Source organism: Bombus bifarius, unplaced genomic scaffold, assembly GCF_011952205.1.
Source record: "Bombus bifarius isolate JDL3187 unplaced genomic scaffold, Bbif_JDL3187 scf7180000009200, whole genome shotgun sequence".
Classification (NCBI taxonomy): Eukaryota; Metazoa; Arthropoda; class Insecta; order Hymenoptera; family Apidae; genus Bombus; species Bombus bifarius.
In genome coordinates this window covers 2990949-3014533 of record NW_022884965.1, presented here as the reverse complement: position 1 = coordinate 3014533, position 23585 = coordinate 2990949, and the positions used below count along the sequence as shown (strand labels likewise).

Sequence of the window (23585 nt, the reverse complement as noted above, 5' to 3'; positions counted from 1 at the left end):
CGATGTATTACAACAAAAAGATATAAGAACTTTCTGTACAAAGCTGCAGCACGTACTCAGAAGCCCGGCTAGCTCAGTCGGTAGAGCATGAGACTCTTAATCTCAGGGTCGTGGGTTCGAGCCCCACGTTGGGCGAATATATTTTTTTTGTTTTTCTATGATAAATAACAATATTTTTTATAAAACAAAAGAATAAGTGAATACATAACTCGCGAAATTGTAACGTACCATTTTCATCTTAAACGTGTTATCAATTATTTTGATAGATTACCTACATAGAGTGACTCATGAGCTATTATATCCTTTATATTTAAATAAAATAAATGTATTTAACTAATCTAAAATCCGAATGATTTTAAAGAAATGTTTTTTGTTAAAAAAATATATAAAATGTAAAAAGTCAGTACACACTATCATTCCTTCTACATTGTACTTCTTAGCAGAGCGTGGTTTCGATCCACGGACCTCTGGGTTATGGGCCCAGCACGCTTCCACTGCGCCACTCTGCTCTTACGATGCTTCTTCCTCATTTTACAATTCCATCTTCATATTAATTTTATTTTAAAAAAGCATTTTTTTATTATATTTTAATAATAGTATAGAGGGTTTAGAACTTAATTTACTCTGTTATTATGCTGTACAAAATTATCAGAATTACAATAATTATAAGAAATAACTCAAATGAATGTAAAAAAAGAAAAGATACTTCTGTTAACTGGGACGATTTCGAGTAAAGCATGTGTAGATTCAGCAAAATAAAGCGCAGTTGCGTTTACGCTAACTGACCCACATTCACTACAATTTGCAGTCTTGCGAATAATTTTACGAATTATGCTTTTGCAAATTATGCGAAACGAGTGCTTTAAAAAAAAAGGCGGTTCATTACGAAATGCGTGTAATTACGTTTACAATCTGATAAATAAATTAGAGTTATCATATTTATTTAACTTAAATAATATATTGACATCTGCTAACTAATATTATTTAAATGTCGTAAGGAGACCCGCTAAAAGGTATTCATATGTAAAGTATTTTTATGTGAATCCAATTAATTTATTATAAATTTTATACACATTTGAGCATCAATAGAAAACTTAATTTTAAATCTAATTCCACTATATAAGATATATATGTAAATATATATTAATGAAAATTTAATATTCAATTTATTTCTTTACATTGAAAAAGGTCATGTCCAAATTTTTACGAAACATATAGCGAAAAAATTCCCAGTCAGCACTCAACAATATCATACGTTCGTCGCGATGACCTCAAATAGAATTCACGCGACATGGGATCCCTATAAAAATGAAATTCGATTGAACGAGCCTCAATCGAAGTTTCTAAATTATGAAGGAAACAACAATGAAGTTCAACACGTGCCTCTTGTTCGTTTTGGTGGGTGTCACTTTAATCCACGCCGGACCAGCACGCAAGGCCATTGAGAAGAAATCACTGGCAGAAGATACGAAGATAGAGACCACCAAGGAAGACCTGAAAATTGAAGAAAATGATGAAGAGAAGGGTAGGACGAAGAAAGCTGCATTCTGTCTACAAATAGATCCAACATCACCGCAGATTGCTTTGAGCGATAATCTTGTTCAGAATATTCCACTGACGGTGCAGGCTCAGTCCGTTCCTCAGCCATTCCAAGCTCTGAACTTCATTCAACCTGCTCCTCAAAATTTACCTCAAGCGAATATAGTCGTTCCTCAACAAATGATCCAGCCAACTTTCCAATCTCTACCTCAAGTGGTCCTTCCTCAGCCAATGATCCAACCGATTCACACTGTACAAATTGTTCAACCTTCTTCTCAACCGTGTTCTGCAAGCCAGTCTACCCAACAGACTGAAGTCCCCCAGACAGTTCCAAAGCCAGAACCAACTCCATCACCTGAAATAGAAGTTGAAACTGTCACAGAGAAGTCAAAACCTATGCGTATTGAGAAGTATCCACAACCTTTACCAGTACCCCAGGAAACTTTCACTGTGGTGCCTTACGTCCCTACATATCAAGAACAGTTGATGTTTATCTCTGAACCTGAACATGCCACTTATGTCCAAGTTCCTTACACTCATCTCCATGGACCACTGACTGAGTGTACTTGTCAGAATATTGAACCAATGGCTATGAACATGATGCCAATGCCTATCATGCCCTATACATCAACGTTTCAACATAGATCATCTTTAATGATGCCTCATATTCATGGAAGTGTAAGTAGTAAATAGCAAACAATGAAATGATCGTTTAATATGATAATTAATATGTGTTAATTGATTACAGGATGTAAAAACAGCACCACAAGGTAAAACAAGAACTGTTATCAACATGGTTCCACCTTATGGTTACGATCATCATCTTCACGGAGCTCTAAACTTTAGAGGAATACACCATATGCATCCAGAGACTTCTCTAGCAAGGAAACACAATCTTCTTGGCAGTCCAGTTGCTTCTGAAACACATGATCTGCTACAGATCAATAAAACACCCCGTGAAGCTGATTCCAGTCACTTGTCACCAGAAAAGGAAGCAGAGACCAAGCAGGAAGAAGGCAAAGCTATGTTGATCGACGGTCGACGCAATGCAAGAAGTAGCAAAGAGGACACAAAGAAGCAGGAAAAGCAAATAATTAGAACTTAAAACATTTATACAAGATGTAAACAAATTCATTGTATTTTTTATTTTTATATCTTTCAAATCTTCAATCTATATGTGTGAAAGTATATAATTAATAAAATGGACTTTTAAAATCAGATAGTTTTTGTTGTTATACCTTTGTAGACAATTATTTATTTTTATTTAAACATTTGAACAGTAAACTAATGAAGAAGTTTTGGTACAAACATTTTTGCACATACTGTTTAGGTAAATAAAGTCATCTCTAGGTATAATAACTAAGTCCTTTGAAGGGGATTTTTGCAAATATTTCTGTAATACTGATGTGCTTAGCTGCATCCATGAACATTTGCATAAAGTAGTATTTTTTGTGCTTTTTCTTCCGTTTGGATCTAATTTCAAACAAAAGATCATTATGAATTATATACCACCTTAGTGATATACATAATGTAAATTTGTTATTTCATATTACCAATAAGTTTAAAATCTTCTTCTAAGATATCATTATTAATATTAAACCACCTTGAGATATCTTTCTTGGTCATAGAATTTACTCGTTTTAAGATATGTTCAATATTCTTCATAGGATCAGAAGGAGATACAATTCTATTTAAAACTGATTTATTTATAGACCAGTCACTACTTTCATCTCCCTTACACTTACAACAAGTGCAAGTATCTGGATGGTCAGCTCCTTTACATTGTTTATCGTAATAGGGAACTAAAAAAATTCTTAATCAAATCGTTTCTCATTAAAGAAAACAGAAAACAGTTATTTGATTACCCTCGCATTTGAAGCAATAACAACATTTACAGTCTCTTGCATGATCTGTGCCTAGTGCTGTAGAAGTGAAGGTTACAGCCGACTAAAACAGAGTAGTTTTTAATAAATTTATCATAAAAAATAATTATAAGGAAATCGTACATGTTGCAATTTAAATTCAGTTGCAATCGAATATGTATATTTATAATATTTTCTAATAGAACGTCTTGTTGGAGGAATAGTCCTTGGTGGTTGTGAAGAAAGATGATAGGGAACATCATGATAGTCTTTTTTGCAACAATCTTCTTCATATCTTGCAAAATACCACCAAAGATCCACTTTATATGGTCTGACATCTATATTTTTCTGATCCAACACTTGAGATATCAACATTCGTTTAACTATCTATAAATGATTATGACATATAAATTATTCTGACCATTACATACTTTTACAAGTACCTTTGCAGCTTGATGACCAATGCAATTGCCAAATATCCTTAACTGTCTCAACAAAGGAGTTTTCTTCAGCGTGTATAAGATATTCACTATTCCATCATCAGTGATTTTATTATGTGAAATATCGAGAAACAGAAGTTTCGAAAAAGGAATAGCACAACTCAAACTCCTAAAGATAACTACAATTAAAAGAAATACTTATTCTTGGAAAAAACTTTTCTGTAGTTAAATAAATACCTTGCACCATGATCAGTTATGATATTCTTACACAAAATTAGGGTTTTTAAGGCTGGTCTCTTTGTCAACCATGCAGAGATATGATCAATACCATGATCACCGATATTGTTACAGCCTAAATCCAACAAATGCAATGAATCATTGTGTTTTGCATTGGACATCATGATTTCAATATTATGGCAACTAAAGTTGTATTTTTGTAAATGTAATGCTCTCAGGGTAGTATTATACTGTAAAAAAAATCTTGATTAAAATAAGAAAATTTAAGAAAGCTAGAAATATTAAATTACTTTAAGCATGTGACCAATGACATCTGCAAAATGAGCAGAATCAAAATAATACATGCACCCCGGATTTGGTCCACTGATGTCTAAACTTTTTAAAGTTTCATTAGAGACTTCTTGGTCTGAGCTCAAAACCATCATGAAATATATTAAATCAGAAGCTGTCTGATTTACATCTGCAATATTTAAACTGCACATATGTTTATTTTCTAATAAAAAGAGTGCTATATTTTTTGTATTCTGTAAGAATTAATTAATTGAATTTTGATTAATAAATTGGAATCGTAAAATATTCATATATTTATTTATTTACATAAAAAATATCTTTTACCTGGTCAACAAATTTATTTCCTCTCAAATTAAGATTTCTAAGTTCTAAATTCTTTGCACATTCAAGCATGTAATCAATTCCATAGTTGGCAATATTATTATTTTGAACATCCAATTCTTGAATATTTTTATATAACTGATAGTAAGAATTGTGTTCAGAATACATATATTAATAATAATTCTTTTTTTAAAAGATATTTAACCTTACAAGAAGATGATCAAGCAAATTTATGAAACCAGTATCTGAGATATTATTGCTGGCCAAATTAAGATGAGTGATATCTTGATTTTCCTTCAAAAAAATTAATAAAACCGGGATGTCTATGTCTTGAAGATGTCTCCTACAATTGTATAGAAAATATGAAATTTAATTGGATAATTAGGAAAAATTTAAATGATAATTTCTATTTTTACTCACCCAAGTTTCTCATATACAAGAGGTCCACGCATATTAAGTATTTTCTCTGTACTGCAAATTGTTTTGCAGAAGCATTTGAAGAAACATAATGAGATTTGATGAAAATAAGGAGGTTTTACACTCTCCAATACATTAAATACATTAACTTTTCCACAATCTGTGCACGAGAGTGGACACTGATATTTATTGAATTTCATGATTCAATTCTAATACCTACTAATTTTTCAGAGAAAAGTTTCTTAAAAATTACGTTTACATATATATAGTAAAGATGGTAGTTGAAATGTTTATACTTCAGGTGAAGCCATTCATTGTGTTCCTATTCGTAAAAAATTTTGCAACAAGTCATCACATTATAATTTGTAAAAAATGACAGATGATTTTTTTCTCAAGAAAAAGAATGAATCAGAAATTGTTCCACTAGATGAAATGTTCAGGGGTAAATATAAAAAAATACAATATTCTTTGAGCTCAGTATCCATATCAAAATAAAACATAACAATTACGATATGGATATTTATTTTATAATTAGCATATTGTGAAATGGACCAAATTTCTTTTGAGCAAAACGTTGATCTATTACCATTATCACAAAGTGACAAATGGTTAATTTCTGCTCGTATACTCGATATGGTTACGTTAACGAATACAGACACTGGTCTTGCCTTTTTCAAATTTCGCAAAAGGGCTCTAACCTTTGAAGAATACTTATCATATTTAAAAATCTTGGCGGAATCTAAAAACTTAGACTTTGAAGAAATGAAATATAAAATGCAGATATGCGGGAAGCCCAAAAAAGCTACTTAATTACATCTACAAATACTAAATACAAGCTTTATTCTTTAACAATTGTTTACAGTATTGAAATTTGCACACATCATCTGTAAAATTAAGTCTGTCTGAATTATTATCTTGTAATGAATTGATTTGTTGAAAATATTTATAAAAAACAATATTTTTATCTTGATATTTGATTTCTCTTGTTGCTTCATTTTGCACGAGACTTTCGAACTCAAAAAGCAATGTCTTGTTTGATTTATAAAACCCATTTAAAAATTATCATGTGTCAATACAGTCGTAGTATCCCACAGTGAGCGTTAAAAGAATTATTTAGAACACAGAGCAAACTACTTTTGAGTTGAAAGATTGCCCTCTATGCACGTTAAACAATAAGTTCTTTTATCGATTTATTTATTTCTGACAAATAAGATGAATACAATAAAATTGCCAAAAATAAATAAGTTTTACAATACTTTCTAATATCGTTTAATTACAAGGCACGTCAATCACACAAAAATCACCATATCTTCTCGATAACATCCGATGGTCTATTTTTTACAGCGAAATAATCTATACAATCACAAATATGACTCTTTCGTGCCTCTTACAGTATCAAAAATAAATTAATATAAGGAAAGACAACTGAGGAACGTATTAACGATAATATATGATAAAATCAAATATATAAAATTATTTCAGTGATTTTCATTTCAACCGATAAATAACAGAACAGTTGTGTCCTTCGATATGCAGGCGTTAAAATACTTCTTTCTTATTATTTTTCATTCTCTTCGCGGAAAAGTATATTATACATTCTGCTGTATCCATTTTAAAGCAGTTCTAATGTTGCCAAGCGTTACTCTACCAAGGAAACTAGCGATTAATTGATATTCCGGCATGGTACGTCTTCCACAAGATTTTGTGGAAAAAGATCTATTATAAGAATTCTGTTTTCTGTCTTCCTGGACATTCTCATTTTCCAGTACTTCTGGTAGTTGTAACATGGAATTTCGCCCTTCGCAAAGTACTTTTGTAGTTAAGCACAGAAGCCATTGCATAATCTACAAAAAATATAAAAATATAATGGAGTTCATATAAATTTAAAAATTAATTTAGGAATGTAAAAATAATACTTCATTAGTTGATGGCAATTTCCATTCGCTCCTAAACCATGTGCTCGGTGCCCATAAGTGCAATTGTACTATGGTTGCTGCAGTTTCCGCGTCGAGTCTCTGAAATACAAATATTGCTAAAAATATCGTATATATACTTCAAAAGTAACATGGCTCAAACAGATTTTTCAAGAAAAGTGAGAAAATATCTAGAAGTTTACAAAAAATATTATATTATATATAAATATTAAACTATATAACATTATTCAGCTAAACGCGGACTTTAGGAAACAATGAGTAAATATTAGTTTGTAATCTTCCTTCCATGGTTTTGATATTTATTTAACACAGGACTGAATTATTTTGAGTAATGACACACTTTTAAAATACATATGCAATATATTCAGTTGTAAATACCTTATATAAGCTCCTCGACAATAAATTCTTAATGAGTGCAGAAATAATAGTTGGCATATGGTTAGGCAGAGGTTGCAGATCTGTCTCTTTATAATTGTGATTTTTAAGAGAAGTCCCTTCCATGTCGCTATGGAACGGATTTTTCATACCAAATATTTCATATGCTATGGTCCCAACTGTCCAAAGATCAGCTTTTGTGTAATTGATACTGGTAAATGGACCAGGTTCTGCTGTAATTACTTCCGGCGCCATTAGAGCTGCATTCCCGCCTTTGTCGATATCATGAGTGTTGTAAGGCAGGTACAACCCATGACGTTTATCCGCTAGGCAACATCCAAAATCTGTGATTACCAAAGATGGGCAATTCTCTGCTTCTTCTGACAAGTCTAACAGAATATTATCACTCTTCAGGTCACTGCATTTTTAGAACAAAAATGGTATATATGAAACATGATATAATCTGAAACATAATACAACGACATTCTGATCAAACAAACAATATTAGTTTACCGGTGTGCAATGCCATGTACATTCAAATGAGTTACACCCTCCAGTAATTGAGCCAGCAGTAGTATTGATTCCCTCATATTCAAGTTGTGATTGCTCAAATATTGTTTCAACGTAGTGTCATATCTGCAATTGAAAAAAAAGGAACAGTTAAATTATCTGAGATTCTAATCCTGAGAGAATTATCTGAGATTCTAATTTTATGAAAATTATGTAACATTTTAATTTTGAGAATCATGCGAGAGAGAATCGAAAAGTTATTTCTTGGAATATCAGAAACCTTTTCATTAGCAGAAATAGGCTCATGTTTCTTCCAGATCCCTGAGGGTTGATGCGTGCGGGTAATGCATCCGGATACATTCTCCAAGAACCAGGTAACACTGGTACTCTATCAGCAAAGACATAATACATCGCTACGACATTTGGATGCGGAGGCAGCTTGGTTTTCCTCTCGACCATTTTCATTTCCCAGTCAGCTAATTCCTCGTTTTGTAAATATTTTCTGGCTGGTACAGTTTCCCGATACATGGACCTCAGAATAGACAACGCATTCGATTCGGTATCATAATTGAACATCATTTTTAATGCCAATGGAAATGAAGTTATATCTTTTGTTTTATCGTCGATGTTTATCTGGTTTTCAGTACTTGGAGAATCGTTAAATCTTGCCGAGTAAACAACCGCGGAGCATCCTTTCGCGATTGCAGGGCCAATTATAAAGTCTTTTAAACTAACAACTTTCTCTTTGTTTTCGATTGTTTCATAATTTTTGTCATTTTGTGGCGTGTTCCATTGCAATTTTGATACAGATTCCTATAAATATTTTTAATATGTAAAGTTTTTCTTAAGTTTTCTTCATCAAATGAACATAAAAATAAACTGTTATTTACCCGAATTTCCCAGCAGACTCCTTCCAATTCATCTTCTTTTGTTAATATTCCAGTGCCAGATGCCAATGACACACCAACCAAAGCAAAAAAAGGAGCTGAGTCTCCACCAAAGACCAATCTACTAGCAGCTCTTCTACGCAAGTCAGCAGCTAAACTATTAGTGACTCGCTTCAAGATGTTATCTACAAAGATTCGTCGAGCATGGGCCCCCAAATAACCAAGGTGTTTTCCTGTGCTGGACACATTGCTATTACCCTGGGGCAACCAGCCCTGGGACTTGCCTATTTTAAAATTGACAAAGGTAAAGCTTTAACTTTTCTATATACATTCCAAAATTTTGATATTTCATCTATTTCATCTATACAACCTAATCCCACAATGACACACTGTTCTTTTGGACTATAATACAATTTGCCAAAATTTTCTTTTTCTAATTCATGTTCTTTTTTAGGATACAAATTTAGTTCATATCTTCATATCGAATTTACCTAAGTTAATCCATAGTTAGTCAATATAAAAATTTTGTATACAACAGAGACAATCATAGAAAATAAATAATTATTTAGGGAATTCAACAGCCAATCATTGTAAGTCAGTCTTCCATAAAAAATAATTTGCATCTTGTAAATGTCTTTATAGCACCAAAACTTTTAATTAACAATTATAATAACTATATAATAAAAATTATAATAACTAAATTAGAAAATGTATTATGATGATTAAATTGAACTGGATCGAAAGTTTCTATAACGACAGGATATAAATGAAAATCTGACTTACACTGATTGACTTCTAAATTATCCATTTATTTATTTACACAGAAAAATTTTCTAAAAAGCTCTGGTATGTGGATAAGTTTTAAACCTTCCTGAGGTCATGTATATGCTCAGAAACAACAGTAATTCTATATAGATGGAACAATACCACTACCCAAAAGATGGCAGAAGATTATTGAATAGAATAGTGCATATTTGGTTTAATTATATTATTGCAAGATATTAAAATACAGTTTATAACTCATACTAGAAAGTATTTAAGACTTATCCGTCAAACCAATACATGTATATGATGGTTAAATAACCTCAAAACTGGAAATATACTGAAACGTAATTAACATAACTTCTAATATGAAATACAATATACATATACAAAGATACCTAAATTGTCAAAAAAATATGTTGAATCAATCAACAGTTTCTGTTTTGGTTACTAACTGTGTCAAGGTCCTTTGACAACAGTCGACCATCCTGCAGGAATAAATTTCTCGAAGGAACTCACCTACTTGCACAACGTGTATCTTGTCGTGATAGTTCCTTTGATGGAAATTAGAGTAGAAGCACTCGGTATTTCTGAATGAATGCAGTAGAGCCCGACCATTTTGTACGAAACGATGGACTGCTGTCCGAATCGACATCTCTCCGCGCTTTTGGGCCGAGAGAGCCCAGCGGGCTAGCTCCCAAGAAAAGTAAACCTTCACCACCGAAGGCAGACTCGTTGTTATTAATTTGATCCTTTTTTAAAGATCCTCGATTAACTGCGTAGACAAGAATTGAACAATTTCAGCAAAATCACCCCTTTCCCCTGCCGCTGTCGCTTTCGCACTGCGCTGCCGAACTCTATCGGAGTGTCACAGAACACGTAATTACGAAACCGTAAACAGCCATATGTCATGAGAAAGAGCATAAATTAAAATAAAAATAAAAAATAAATGTTGAAAAGGAATTTAATATATTTGTAATTTTTATATGTAAATGCAGAAATATTTGCAGTCTAGCAATAATCTGTATATTTATTTAGTAAATATAGAATTTTTACGTACACTTAAATATTTGCAGAAATATTTGTAGTTTAGTAGTAATCGATGCGTTTATTTTTAAGATAAATTGTATTTGAAGAACGTTATGCGATTTGTACAGTTATCTGATTTTGGATCTGATAACGTGCGGAAGAAACGCATTAAATGTGTTCATTATGTGCATGGTGCAAGTTCAATTTAGAATTACTCACACTTCAATTTTATCTAAGCCAATGATATAATTGTATTTCCTCCAATAGGAAAAATAAATTGCGATTGAAGAACGGTGAACTTGATAAACTGCTTTGATCATGTTTATTTCATATAGTCAATTATGTACATTTTTAGTTTAACTAATTAATGACATTAATGAATATATACTCTCTTCAAACTTAACCCTGTAATAACACTATACAGGAAATATCCGTGAAATGAATTAATGATATCTATAAGCCCTGCCATAATTGTATACCGCTCTACTATCAATTGGATTGCAAGTGAAAAGAGCATCTCCACGAGTCCCATCCGGGCAAGTACACACCGCGATATGCCGCCTGGGTGTGCAAGTAGCTGATGGTCCACACTCTTTCCCAGTGCAAGGATTTTGGCAAGAGTAGTCAATGCACGCCTTATTATCTGGACATTCGCTGTCAGTGAAGCATTCTCCACGTTGACAACTAGTTAGAGCGTTCCCTATATATCCTGAGGGACACGTGCATATTGGTCTTTCCTTCCCAGTGTTGTCATGGCCAGGAGTACATATTGCATTGGTTCCACAAGGATTAGGTTCGCACAGATCTCCTATGGATATTAATAAATTTAATCATGTATCAATTCATATACATTTGCTAAATTTGCTTCAATAAATTTGCAATTCATATAAATTTGTTTCAAAAAGTTGAAGTAAACCTTGAAGAGTTTGAGTTTAAATATTTTTAGTTTGGTAGTGGAGATCTGAGATATTAACCTTGATTTTTTGGAACACTGTACACGATTAAGTTTACTTACGTGCTTCGAATAATCTACAGCTAACGAAAGGATTGCCAGTCATGTGTTTTGGGCAACTACAAACTGGAGTTATGCCTCGCACATTGCAATCTGCATTCACACCACATACTCCGTCACAAGGGTTCACGCATTTCTGATTTAGACAAGCTGGTTTGTTCCCTGAACACTCTAAGTGCGTGGTACATTCCGGACGACAGGCTACGAACGCATTTCCCAACCAGTTCTACAATTTTGCAAAAAAAGTAGTGTTACAAATGACAAAAATTCTAATTGTAAATATAAATCTTTCTCAATTTTCGTTATACATTGATCATTGAATAAAAAATAATCTGAAATTTGTCGAACAATACTCACAGTTGGACAACTACACATGGCTTGATGATTAATAACGTGACATTCCGCATTCTCACCGCATTGGCATGGATTTTCACATCTGAAATTAGACGAGCAGGCAAGATGATTCGGGCATTCACTGTCACTTTCGCACTCGTGGCGGCAACCAGTTAAAGGAGATCCTCTATAACCCGGAAGGCAACTGCAAACAGGAACCTCATTCACTACCTCGCATTTGGTATTAGCTCCACAAGGACTCGGCTTGCAGGCAGCCTCTAAAAAAGTTTCATTAATATTTAAGTCACACTTGTCTCGAAGGATATTCTGTTTCATGTATACCAAATACTGAGTGACGCAAAAGTAGGATTAATCTAAAATTTAAAACTTCTACAAAACAATTACTAACCGATATTCTCGAAAAAAATATTTTTTACATTACAGTCGCTTGTAGACATACAAGTTTTCCATCAATATTAATTTCTTTTTAAATCTTTAAACTTATATTTCATAACTTTTGTGATGTTTATAGTAGGAGTATAGTTTTATATGCATAGAAACATATACGAAAGTATTACTTACGAGGGTCAGCTGCACGGCAAGAAGTGAAAGGGTCTCCCATGTGCCCCGTAGGACAATAACACGTTGGAATGTGATTTTTGGTTTTGCATAACGCGTTCACGCCACACAGACCATCGCAGGCATCTATACATCTGTTATTAGTACATACTCTGCTTCCAATGCAATCCTCATTAACTAGAAATTAGGTACATAATTAAAAATCTTTTTTAATATACTTAAACATTCAAATCTTTTATATAGACACTCACTTAAACATTCCACCCTGGTACAGCGAGAAAGAGGGTCCCCCATGTGCAAATTCATACAAGAACAAACTGGTCTGCCTTCGCTAACAGTACATCTTGCATTAACTCCACAAGTATACGTTTCACAGCCTAAAAAATATTAAGATACTTTAACGAAACAATCTATAAATTATTTAGCTTGACTTACCAATATTGTCAGGTGACAATATCTTGGAATGATAATATCCACCGTTAGTGATTGCGAATAGCGAAAGAAGAAGTAAAACTGCGGTCTGTAAGTATTTCATTTTTTTAGTAGCCTGAAAAAGACATTTTCATTAAATTTTCAAAACTATGATGAATTCATTTAATTCATAGGTATAGTTAAAAAAATATTACCTCGAACGAAGAGTGACCGTGTTTGAAGACCGAACCAGGTGAAGTAACAGGTTCTCAGTGAATGTGGAGATAAGCGTGAGTTTGAATACGAGGAAAACCCCACCTCCTACAACCTTCAGTCCCAGTTTGAATTTTGCCTACGCGTGCCCCTGACGATCCTTCGATGGGTCTCGCCTACGCTAGACCACTTCCAATGTAAATTACTTCAGAAGATCATCTTTTTCTTCGAGTAAGCAAAGAAACACTCCGAAAAATATTATCTCAAGTTCATCCAACATAATCGGGAGCTATTTACTTTGCTAATTAACGAGGTGCAAAAAAAACAATCAGCAATGACTCCATCTTTATCCTAATAAAAATGACATATTTCCTTTTTATTTTTATTGGTACATGATATATCTCGTTACAAAATTTTCTTCTAATCAAATATAAATATATCGATCGTATAAATTAATAAATAACATCCTAACAAATTGCGGTAGAGTTCGATGCTTTAATTACATAATAAATCAACTATTCTTTTTTTAATAGATCGACTTTCATTGGTCGGAATGTAGACCCAATGACGGGATAAATATATTCGAAAAAAGCACCGTGTTACAGATTAAATACAGAGAGCGTGAGTAATCGTATTGCAAGTCTACTGTTCGATGGGCAATCATCCTTTCGCGCCAAAAATGGACCTGCCAGTGTCGCTGGTTCCACGTGCACATTACGATCATCGACGCAAAGGTCGTTATATGCGTAATCGTTTTAAAAAATCAGATTAAAAAATCGAACTCTCAAAGGTCGTCGAATTAAAAATCACTCGTAAGTTATAAAACTGTATTATGCAAACAAGGAAAGACTATAAACATATCTGCCCAATTATGATACCTGCAAGAAAATTAGTTAGATACCAAAATTCTCTTAATAATGATCGTAATAGACTCTCAAAATGATGAAGACAATGATTAATATTTTATCTTATTTGTTTGGCTGATTTATTACAATAATTTAAATAACTTAATAATAAACTTGTATATCATAGACAAATAGATTATACCGTCTTTCGTCCTAGGAACAAACTTTTGCAATATTCATTGCTAAATTTAAGAAACTGTGTGCACGATTATAAATGTGATACATGAGTTTAAAAAAAAGAAAACAATTTATTATAGATGTCTGCGCGAAAAATTATAATTGAAACGATATGGTTTCCTAGAGTATATTCGTAAATAAAAACTCGAAACCTAACTCGAAATCTATCCGATGATCTATTGTACAAATGAAAAAAAAGCTTCCGGCATACCATTCGATTTAGTCTGCGCTTCGTTTTACATTATAAAAATTTTCGGACGAAATTTAGGAAACCACCCTCATAGTACCAACTATGAGACGAAATTACACAATAATGACTTATAGTAGGTAACCATCATCGTGTGTCCCCGATTATTTTTTTGTCTGATTTTTAATCTGCTTCGGAAGATTCTTCAGAAACTCTTCGTATGCTGCATCCATGTCGTCGTCCTCCGACATCCATGGTTCTTCACCTTCATATCCCTGTTCCGATATGCTGTAAAAGTATTCATACGGTAAGGGACAAAAGTATTCGTCAGTCGGAATATAGAAATAAAATGAACAATATTTTTTACATTACTAAATATATTCAAATATTATCAATAATGCCAATATTTGTGTACATTTATTATACAATTTACAATTTATCATATAATTCAATTATTTATAAATGTCTATTATAATATACAATTGCATATGTTTGGATATATTTAATTATATAGAAAATATAAATCTTTTTATTTCTATATTCCAACTGTGGGAATACTTGTGTCTTTCACTGCATATATAAAGTGACTGTGAATCTGTATCTATGCGTGTGTATTGAAACAAAACTTGAATTACAGGCAGCTACAAGTCACATAACTAAATTAAGAGCATTAGATTGTAATTAATTCATCATGGTAAATTAATACACCATGGAATATATAAAAAGTTTAGAATTAACTCCATAACAGAAGAAATAGTATGTCAGAGTTACAAGATAAAACAATCACTCCAGCGACCTAACCAGAGAATTGTATGCAGTAGTAAATTTACCTAGAAAACTACACAATACTGCTAAAGAAAATATATATATAACATTTGATTAATTATATGTACATACATGTGGTCTTCTATGTTCATTGTGCTATCGGCAACTTCTTCTAAGAATTTATTTTCCTCCGGGGTTAATAGCTTGCCGTCAGGACCGTATAAAACTGGTTCATCGATGGCCTGGTTGGGATCTAATGGCTCTATTGATTCTACTGTCGTGGAATTATCAGAACTCTGACCCCAGTTTCCGTTTCTCAATTCGTGGACACTATGTACCATATGTCCTATGTGTGAATCCACTCTACCTTCCGTTACAATTTCCGTTAAAGCTCGCATCATGTTCTCCATCTCTTTGCGTCGACATTCAACTTTATCCTTTTCTAAAGTTTGTCCTGCCAACTGTAAACCATATTGGAAAAATTAACACAATGAATTCAAGAAAATTCTTGGATTCTAGATTTCTTACACATGTTTCTTTTTCACATGTTATATACCTTAAGCGCTTGGCAGATGTTCTTGACAGAATTCGGCGCGGGATTTTTTAATATAATAATAATAAACTGAATTAATAAGTTTCCTAAAGTAAACGCAGAAGCGTGATCCATTTGAGTAACCAATTCAGCTAGAAGTAATATCAACCCATGACACTTCTTCTGTTCTTCCTCTGTGTGATTCTCCTTCTGTTGCCAGTTGGAAGCTTGACTGTCTGTTTCACTTTTACACCTATTGCCAACTTGCACTTATTAAATCGAAAATTTAAATACTTCATTAGCATTTAATAACTCACAAAGTATACAAAGTCCATCTGAAAGATGTCTGTTCTATGGGAGTCAAACTATTGTCCAAAGAGGCGCAAAGTCGAGCACCACTGTACCGGAAATTACCCTCATTTATAGACTAGAAATAATTTCATGCATCAATACAACTTTCTTTTCAATTAATGAAAAAAGAACAAGAATATACCTGTTGAATTATTATCTTCATAATTTCTTGAAATTGACTAGGAATTAGTAAATAAGGCCTAAGATTATTTATGAGCGGTGGCACGATCAAAGTGAAATGCCCTGGATTTAATATCAACGAATGTATAACACTCATTAAATTCTGTGTTATGTTTGCAAATTCAATTAAATAATTATCGTCTTCTATATTCGAGTCCTATTAATAAACAATAAATAAATTAAATTAAATTAATTATTTGACTTCTATTAATTTTCGTAACATATTTTCAAAGTATGAACCTGATGTTTGTCTCTGTAATCTCCTGAACCATCATCAAAACGACCATAATCTTGCATATTTGGTCGCTGATCCTGCTCCTGCTGTTGATGTTGTAAAAGGTTATCAAACTGTTGAACTTGCTCTGCTTGCTGATAATGTCGAGAAGTATCATAATTATACGCAGGATTTTGCTGCATTTGTGCGTGGAGAGGTATTTCACGTGCCATTTGTAACCTATCTTGAACTGAGTGTTTATGTATATATATCTGTTGTTGATGACGCTGTACCATCAAACAAATACAAACATTTTTCACAGTTACTCCAATCAAATAACCAATGTAACCAATAGAAAATAAACACTACCTGCTTAACGGGATATGACTTTGGAACAAACTCAGCTGCATGAACTGACAATGTAGAGTTCTGGATAATATCATCGAAAGACTTATCCAATTTGCCCTGTTCCATGCTTCTTGATTCTACTGACCCTATAGTTAAAAAGCCACAACCGTAAAGCAATAAAGTACAAAGAAATCCAGCATAAATAGCATGACAACTTTGAAGAAGTCTTCTCATAAATCATAGCAACCTGTTTGCATTCCAGATGTAGCATGATGGGGTCTCCTTAAAATGGGGATATCCTGAGGGCTGGAAGTCCACGGACCCCTACCACGACCACGTCCGGTTCCACGTCGTTCTACGTCCCCGTCTCCACTTCCATCACCTGCCAAAGAATTCATGCTTTCCCCGGCTAAAATTTTCTTGACTATGTGGTCACTTTGAGGTTATATTAAACGACGACGATGGCACCGTACGGTGTGGGGAACCGTACCCGTAGTAAGATTCGAGACGCACACTTGGTGGTCGTGCGTATTTTACCACATAAGTTCAGTAATTCCGCTGAGTCCGTTAGGTCCGTTATTCACAATAAAACGCGTGCCGCCTCATAAACAGAACATCAAAAGTCGGCCTAACAAATTTATCCACAGCAAATCCCTCTTGTAATCGACTACGATCGATGGTAAACGCGAGAAGTTGGTTAATATCTCACCATCCGCTCTTCAAATTGGAACTATGTACTAACCAAACGTGAGGAATAAAATATGAAAAAAAAAGAGGAATTTGATAAAAAGAAAAATCTTTGTACTCCTTTTATATATAATTTCTTATCTTTAATAAAATTCGAGTTATATTTAGTCTCATTAAATCACTTGTGATAGAATATTTTTGAACGATATTTAGAGAATAAATCGTGTAATAGGTCTGACAAATAACAATTTCACGAAAAAGGAGCGAAATTCGCCCTAAATAATTCTTCGAATTTGATAGGAAAAAAAGGAATTATTTTTAGTATCGTTAATTAATTAATCAATTTGATAGAGTAAAATTATGAGTATCGAGTATAATGAGTGCCATCCTTTGGATATTTTATATACTTTTTTATATCATATACATTTTGTGCTTCTGGCAATTTTTAATTTACTGTAAATGTATAAATGTACGTAGTGTACTTTATGCAAATTAAAATTTTTATGAACATGAAAAAGGAAATAGAACCTTAGAAAAGATTTGTTTTACTCGCTGAATATTAGAACAAATACTCTACTTCAGATATTTTATATATTTTTTGTATATTATATGCGTTTTGTGCATGTTCGCAGTTTTGAATTTCCTATAAATGTATAAGAATCCATAATCTAGTTTATGCAAATTAAAATTTTTAGAAACACAACTAAAGAAGTAGAACCTAAGAAGAGATTTGTTCCCCTCTGTAAACATTATAACAAATGCCATGCTCTAAATATTTTATACATTTTTTTACATTTCTCATAAATGCATAAAAATACGTAGACATCTTTCAAAAAATCTCACATTTGGTATGCCACAGATATAGTTTAGAAAAAATGCCTGTCTCGCTAGTTTTCCATTAGCCTCGGCGATCACTCGAAAGAGGCGCCTTCGACTAGCCCCCGAGTTATGAGGTTACGATCGTTGACACGGACGCAGATTGATATCGAAATGAACCTTCGTGGTCCTTGCTAATGATGTTGTCGAATACGAGAAATCGTCGCCGAGTTCTTTCGTACGCGTTCGTCTCGTTGCATTTACTCGCTATTCGAGATTCACCAAGCTACGTGAAAAATCACACGCGTGCATATGATTCATAAAATATATTGTACTAGGTTTGACCGTTTCAGGTACGTGCGTATGCTTGCAACCCGAATGTATACGATTTCCAATTGTTTCTTTCCTTTTTCAAAAACATGCAATTTATCTTATTGCAATGACACACTGGAATTTTCCATGCACCGAGCGAAGTTTCCTATACAAATGAATAAATAATGATTCCTTTCATAAGTTTCTATTCTCTAAAAAATTTGAGTAATGACATATATAATTTGAAAAGTATGGTAAAAAATATGAGTTGCATTCTGAACAATAATAAGTTTAAATTAGTGTAACATATTATTTAACTGCTTCAAAATATAATGTGTTATTGCAGATTTAAAATTTCATAAAAATGAATTGAGTGTAGAGAAACTACAGTTATATGATAGGATTCTTCAATGCAATGAATATTTAATCTTGCATGATGAATGTATATTCTTTATAAAACAACTTGCACTTTATTAATTTTTTAGAGGGTCACATATAGTATCACGTGTACTTGGAGATGTTAGAAGTTGGCTTGAGGGTAGTTCGTGGACAGGATTGGAAGTGGGATGACCAAGATGGTGGAGAAGGTCATGCAGGAACAGTCGTAGAAATTGGCAAACCTCCCTCCTTTGGCAACTCTGCTTCCAGTCCAAATCCATCAGATAGGACACCAGATAAAACTGTCATTGTTCAATGGGACCATGGATCCAGAAGCAATTATAGAATTGGATACCAGGGAGCTTATGACCTTTTGGTATTCGATAATGCAGCCACAGGAGTTAAGCATGCAAATATCATATGTGATGGATGTAAAAGACATGGGATAATTGGTATTAGATGGAAATGCATGCAATGTTGTGACTATGATTTATGTACTCAGTGCTACATGGCTGAAGTACATGATCTGAGCCATTGTTTTGAAAGATATCAAACAGCCAACTCCGTGGGGTAAGTTTTTTCAAGATTACATTCTTATTTGATTAGATATACAAGCCACCTTATAAACTTAATTATTTGATATATAGAGTTCAATTGAATCCCAGAGAAGGCTGCACCAAGATTCCTTTAAAAGGAATATTTATAGGGGCCAAAGTTATTCGCGGTCCTGATTGGGAATGGGGAAATCAAGATGGAGGAAGAGGTATCACATATTTATGCTTATAACTACATTGTGAATGTTTATGCACTGTTAGGAAATTTGAAAGTGCAAAGATACACAGTAACATGCAGAAATATATAAAATATTCAAAGCATGATATTCATTATGATATTCAGTACCTAAACCAATTTTCTTCCTAGATTCCATTTTTCTAATTATCTTTGTAAAAATATGAATTTGCATAAATATCCACATTTGTATAAATATGTATTCATAACAACATTGTAATAAGGAAATCTTAGATACACAATATATTTGGCACTTAGGAAAAACTGGCAGAGTCATGGATATACGTGGATGGGATAACGAAAGTAGTCGTTCAGTGGCCACTGTATCATGGTCTAAAGGCAGCACAAACGTTTACCGACTCGGGTACAAGGGTTGCGTAGATTTATGTTATGTGGAGGAAGCTATGGCTGGCACATACTATAAGGAGCACCTCCCACTCCTTGGACAACCGATAATGACCGTACCGGACAACGGAGCCAACGTAACACCGACAAGGAATGGTGTTCCTTTTGCTGTATCTAGTCCACGCCACTCAACTTTCAACGTTGGGGACAAAATAAAAGTATTGGTTGCAGTAGAGACACTCAAAGAGATGCAAGAAGGTCACGGTGGTTGGAATCCACGCATGGCCGAATATATAGGAAAGATCGGCAGAGTTCACCGTATCACAGATAAGGGAGATATACGTGTACAATTTGAGGGGTGCAACAACAGATGGACATTTCACCCGGGCGCATTAACAAAAGTCACCAGCAAAGGCAGTTTTTCTTTAGGCGACATAGTTAGAGTGAAAACTGACTTATCCGCGGTTAAACTCTATCAACGAGGTCATGGAGAATGGATAGACGTGATGAAAAATGTAAGTTTATTGATTTTCTAATAGTCACTAAACTTTATAGTAAGAATATTTGTAGGCTCTAGGAAAAACCGGGAAAGTAATCAAAATATATTCTGACGGAGATTTAAGAGTAGCTTTAGATGGTCATACATGGACGTTCAATCCTTTAAGCGTCACATCCGTTCCTCCTGGAACTGAAACTGTTGCTCTACAGGATGAAGCGAATAGAAGTCGAGATTGGACAAGTACACTTCCATTAATCACAGATTATTTAAATATATGCGTATGTATAAGTATTGTCAATTTATTATTGCTTATATAGCTGAAGGTGTGGACACAGAGGTTGAAAAATTATTAAGAGATGCAGCCAGAGGTGAGGCTGGAGTCTCTGCAGTTCAAGAATTTCTCAAAAAGTATCCTGGTAGAGTAGATGCAAGAGCTGGCGGCCCAGGAGGTGGTAAAAAGACCTGTCTTCAAGTGGCGGCTCATCAAGGACAAAAGGATCTCTGTATTCTTCTCCTGGATGCTGGAGCTTCTTTACGAGCTGTAGACGAGGACGGAGACACGCCTCTTCACTATGCTGCTTTTGGGTTTGTTCCGAAATCAATTCAATCTAAAATAATCATATAAATTTCAAAATTATATTTTTAAGAGTTTTCTTGTTTCATATCATAGCAATCAACCAGAAATAATGGAGCTACTTCTATCACGTGGCGCAGCAATTAACGCTGTGAACAATGGGAAATGTAGCGCGCTGCACGTTGCCGTGAACAAACAACATGCTCAGTGTGTTAAAGTATTATTACGTCACCATTGCGACGTTAATCTGCAAGACTCGTACGGAGACACAGCATTGCACGATGCCATCGGGAAAGATGCACTGGATATAATCGATGCTCTTTGTTCGTGCGATAGGGTGGATTTCACCTTGAGAAACAAACGAGGCTTCAATGTGTTACATCATGCTGCCTTGAAGGGTAATGCTCAGTAAGTATACTAGATTTTTCGGCAACGAAACTTCTGGAGACTTAATTACGAAAGTATATGTGCATCCTTTGGTACAGTGCAACAGAAAGATTAGTGGCACGAGCAAGACATCTTGTAGATGTTAAAAAAGAAGATGGTTTTGCGGCATTGCATCTTGCAGCCTTGAACGGCCATAAAGACGTAGCCGCCATGCTTCTTTCTCCGACTGGTGGAAATGCGAAAGTAGATTTGCGGAACAATCGCCGACAGACCCCTTTGCATCTTGCCACTTCGCAAGGACATTGGGCTTTAGTGGAGTTTCTTGTACATCATAATGCTGACATTGCTAGCACGGATGCAGATGGAGATACGGTGCTACATATTGCTATAGTGAAGAGTCCCAATCAGAGTAACGTGGTTCCTACGCCTGAAAGTTGTCGGGATTCTCCCCTTATCTACGCGGTATGTTATGTTTCCTAGATTAATAATTATTAATAGGTTTCCCACTATCTATTTAAGTTCTATAGATTATTAATTATTAATTATTAATAAATATCTCACAATCCATTATTATTTGAGTTTTTCCTTTCTAATTTTCTTTTTATTAGTTACGTTATTCGAATAATGCTTACTATAGATATGGCAAAATTTGGCTCGCCAAGGCGCGAAGACAGAACTCGCGTTAGCTTGTTTCCTAGTAAGTGTGGACAGGAGTTGTACACTACTGAAACATGTGAAGAATTCAAAGAACAAGACGCCATTGGATCTTCTCGAAGCTGATTCCCAATTAGCCCCGCATACCGACTTGCTACGGTGTTACCAATACCAAAGTCAGAGTACTCAATTAGAGTAAGTAACTTGATGATTGATTATGAGATTGTATAACATATATACAAATCTAATTTATTTTTATATGAACTTGTTACAGAATAGAAAATACTCCTGCTTCTCAGCCTTCCATATATCAGATAGACACAGCGTTACAATCGGAAGTCGTGCGTGGAACGAGAAAATGTATTCCAGGTTCTGGTGACGCTTCTGAATGTCACAGTTGCTTAGGTATAGTGACAAACGCGATGAAAGATGGAAATAGATTTAATCCGGGCAGCAGTGTTGTTATCAATTGTGCACAATGTGGTCATGGAATTGCCAAAACGAAAGCTAATCAAGGTACTCTATATAAATATTATCTTCAACTCATTAAGGATCAAGTAATATGTTAATATGATCAAGTAATAATGTTATATTAACTTCAATTTCTTTAAATTTCATAAAATTGTAGAATTCAGGTTGAGGAAACATCATAATGCTAAAAATAAATAAATAAATAAATAAATTTAAAAAATAATAATGATATGTTCTATATTCCTATAAAAGTTATTAATTTACTATGTTGTGATTTGTTATAGATGGTCAAGCAACGGGAGATATTCCTTTAACGAAACAGGAAGAGAATGTGAAAGATAATGTATTGGATGAGAGGAAGAAGGAAGAGGATCATCAGGGTAAGGAAAGAGAGAAAGATAAGGATTTAGAACGTTTGCGTTATTTGGAAACAAGAGTGGCCGATCTGGAGGAAGCTAATATGTGTAGCATTTGCATGGAACGCCGTCGAAATGTCGCCTTCTTATGTGGTCATGGGGCCTGCGAGCATTGCGCTGCTCCTTTGAAAACCTGTCACATGTGTCGCAAAGTTATTACGAAAAAGATTAATTTGTATTAGACAATCAAGTTGGAAACGTTTGTTCGCCCTCTAGACTATTTTGCTTCCTAATATTCGTACGTTAAATACGTGATATTATTGGCATGTAAAATGAAATACTGAATTACAACTGCCAAAATATACAATATCCCCTTTTTTAAATAAAATATGTTTAATCAAGTCTCCATAACCGCACCAATGTTGTGCCATAAATAAAAATAAAATTTGGAAGTCATGTGGGTGAGTGTCACATTTACAGTTTTTTCTTGTCGAATTTGTAGTTAT

The 23585-nt window shown here is 33.9% G+C and overlaps 6 protein-coding genes and 2 non-coding genes across 9 annotated transcripts; 3 read left to right on the top strand and 5 right to left on the bottom strand.

Moving 5' to 3' along the window:
- The first annotated feature begins 62 nt into the window (after positions 1 to 62).
- Positions 63 to 135, top strand: Trnak-cuu. Its single transcript has one exon. It is a non-coding gene; the product is annotated as a tRNA-Lys (tRNA).
- A 302-nt stretch (positions 136 to 437) lies between these two features.
- On the bottom strand, positions 438 to 509 carry Trnam-cau. Its single transcript has one exon. It is a non-coding gene; the product is annotated as a tRNA-Met (tRNA).
- Positions 510 to 843: 334 nt separating this feature from the next.
- LOC117214359 (titin-like) lies at positions 844 to 2741 on the top strand. 2 transcript variants are annotated; one of them, XM_033460422.1, is made up of 3 exons: positions 844 to 1695; positions 1849 to 2217; positions 2288 to 2741. In XM_033460422.1, exons 1-3 carry the CDS (start codon positions 1351 to 1353, stop codon positions 2642 to 2644), a joined length of 1071 nt encoding a protein of 356 aa, XP_033316313.1. In that variant the 5' UTR covers positions 844 to 1350; the 3' UTR covers positions 2645 to 2741. The 2 variants fall into 2 exon arrangements, with proteins under 2 accessions (XP_033316313.1, XP_033316312.1); XM_033460421.1 differs by having other exon boundaries at positions 856 to 2217; positions 2288 to 2738.
- Positions 2742 to 2777: 36 nt separating this feature from the next.
- Positions 2778 to 5765, bottom strand: LOC117214362 (leucine-rich repeat-containing protein 34-like). Its single transcript, XM_033460440.1, has 10 exons — positions 5111 to 5765; positions 4901 to 5033; positions 4694 to 4828; positions 4369 to 4602; positions 4079 to 4308; positions 3845 to 4010; positions 3546 to 3788; positions 3405 to 3486; positions 3093 to 3341; positions 2778 to 3012 (listed from the first exon to the last, which is right to left on the bottom strand). Exons 1-10 carry the CDS (start codon positions 5305 to 5307, stop codon positions 2804 to 2806), a joined length of 1878 nt encoding a protein of 625 aa, XP_033316331.1. The 5' UTR covers positions 5308 to 5765; the 3' UTR covers positions 2778 to 2803.
- A 159-nt stretch (positions 5766 to 5924) lies between these two features.
- On the bottom strand, positions 5925 to 10432 carry LOC117214355 (serine/threonine-protein kinase PINK1, mitochondrial). The gene is made up of 7 exons (XM_033460416.1): positions 10095 to 10432; positions 8817 to 9097; positions 8207 to 8739; positions 7930 to 8052; positions 7420 to 7834; positions 7024 to 7122; positions 5925 to 6951 (listed from the first exon to the last, which is right to left on the bottom strand). The coding sequence occupies exons 1-7, from the start codon at positions 10228 to 10230 to the stop codon at positions 6697 to 6699; spliced, it is 1842 nt and encodes a 613-aa protein (XP_033316307.1). The 5' UTR covers positions 10231 to 10432; the 3' UTR covers positions 5925 to 6696.
- Positions 10433 to 10907: 475 nt separating this feature from the next.
- Positions 10908 to 13371, bottom strand: LOC117214358 (neurogenic locus notch homolog protein 1). Its single transcript, XM_033460420.1, has 7 exons — positions 13155 to 13371; positions 12964 to 13075; positions 12780 to 12905; positions 12532 to 12705; positions 11974 to 12227; positions 11620 to 11842; positions 10908 to 11412 (listed from the first exon to the last, which is right to left on the bottom strand). Exons 2-7 carry the CDS (start codon positions 13061 to 13063, stop codon positions 11048 to 11050), a joined length of 1242 nt encoding a protein of 413 aa, XP_033316311.1. The 5' UTR covers positions 13064 to 13075; positions 13155 to 13371; the 3' UTR covers positions 10908 to 11047.
- A 736-nt stretch (positions 13372 to 14107) lies between these two features.
- Positions 14108 to 17542, bottom strand: LOC117214356. The gene is made up of 8 exons (XM_033460417.1): positions 17059 to 17542; positions 16833 to 16957; positions 16490 to 16750; positions 16212 to 16406; positions 16036 to 16145; positions 15743 to 15971; positions 15319 to 15647; positions 14108 to 14709 (listed from the first exon to the last, which is right to left on the bottom strand). The coding sequence occupies exons 1-8, from the start codon at positions 17207 to 17209 to the stop codon at positions 14586 to 14588; spliced, it is 1524 nt and encodes a 507-aa protein (XP_033316308.1). The 5' UTR covers positions 17210 to 17542; the 3' UTR covers positions 14108 to 14585.
- An 853-nt stretch (positions 17543 to 18395) lies between these two features.
- LOC117214415 (E3 ubiquitin-protein ligase MIB2) lies at positions 18396 to 23558 on the top strand. Its single transcript, XM_033460514.1, has 11 exons — positions 18396 to 18667; positions 19114 to 19574; positions 19652 to 19767; positions 20052 to 20653; positions 20709 to 20877; positions 20955 to 21222; positions 21308 to 21619; positions 21697 to 22060; positions 22236 to 22447; positions 22527 to 22768; positions 23008 to 23558. The coding sequence occupies exons 2-11, from the start codon at positions 19144 to 19146 to the stop codon at positions 23319 to 23321; spliced, it is 3030 nt and encodes a 1009-aa protein (XP_033316405.1). The 5' UTR covers positions 18396 to 18667; positions 19114 to 19143; the 3' UTR covers positions 23322 to 23558.
- Positions 23559 to 23585: the final 27 nt, after the last annotated feature.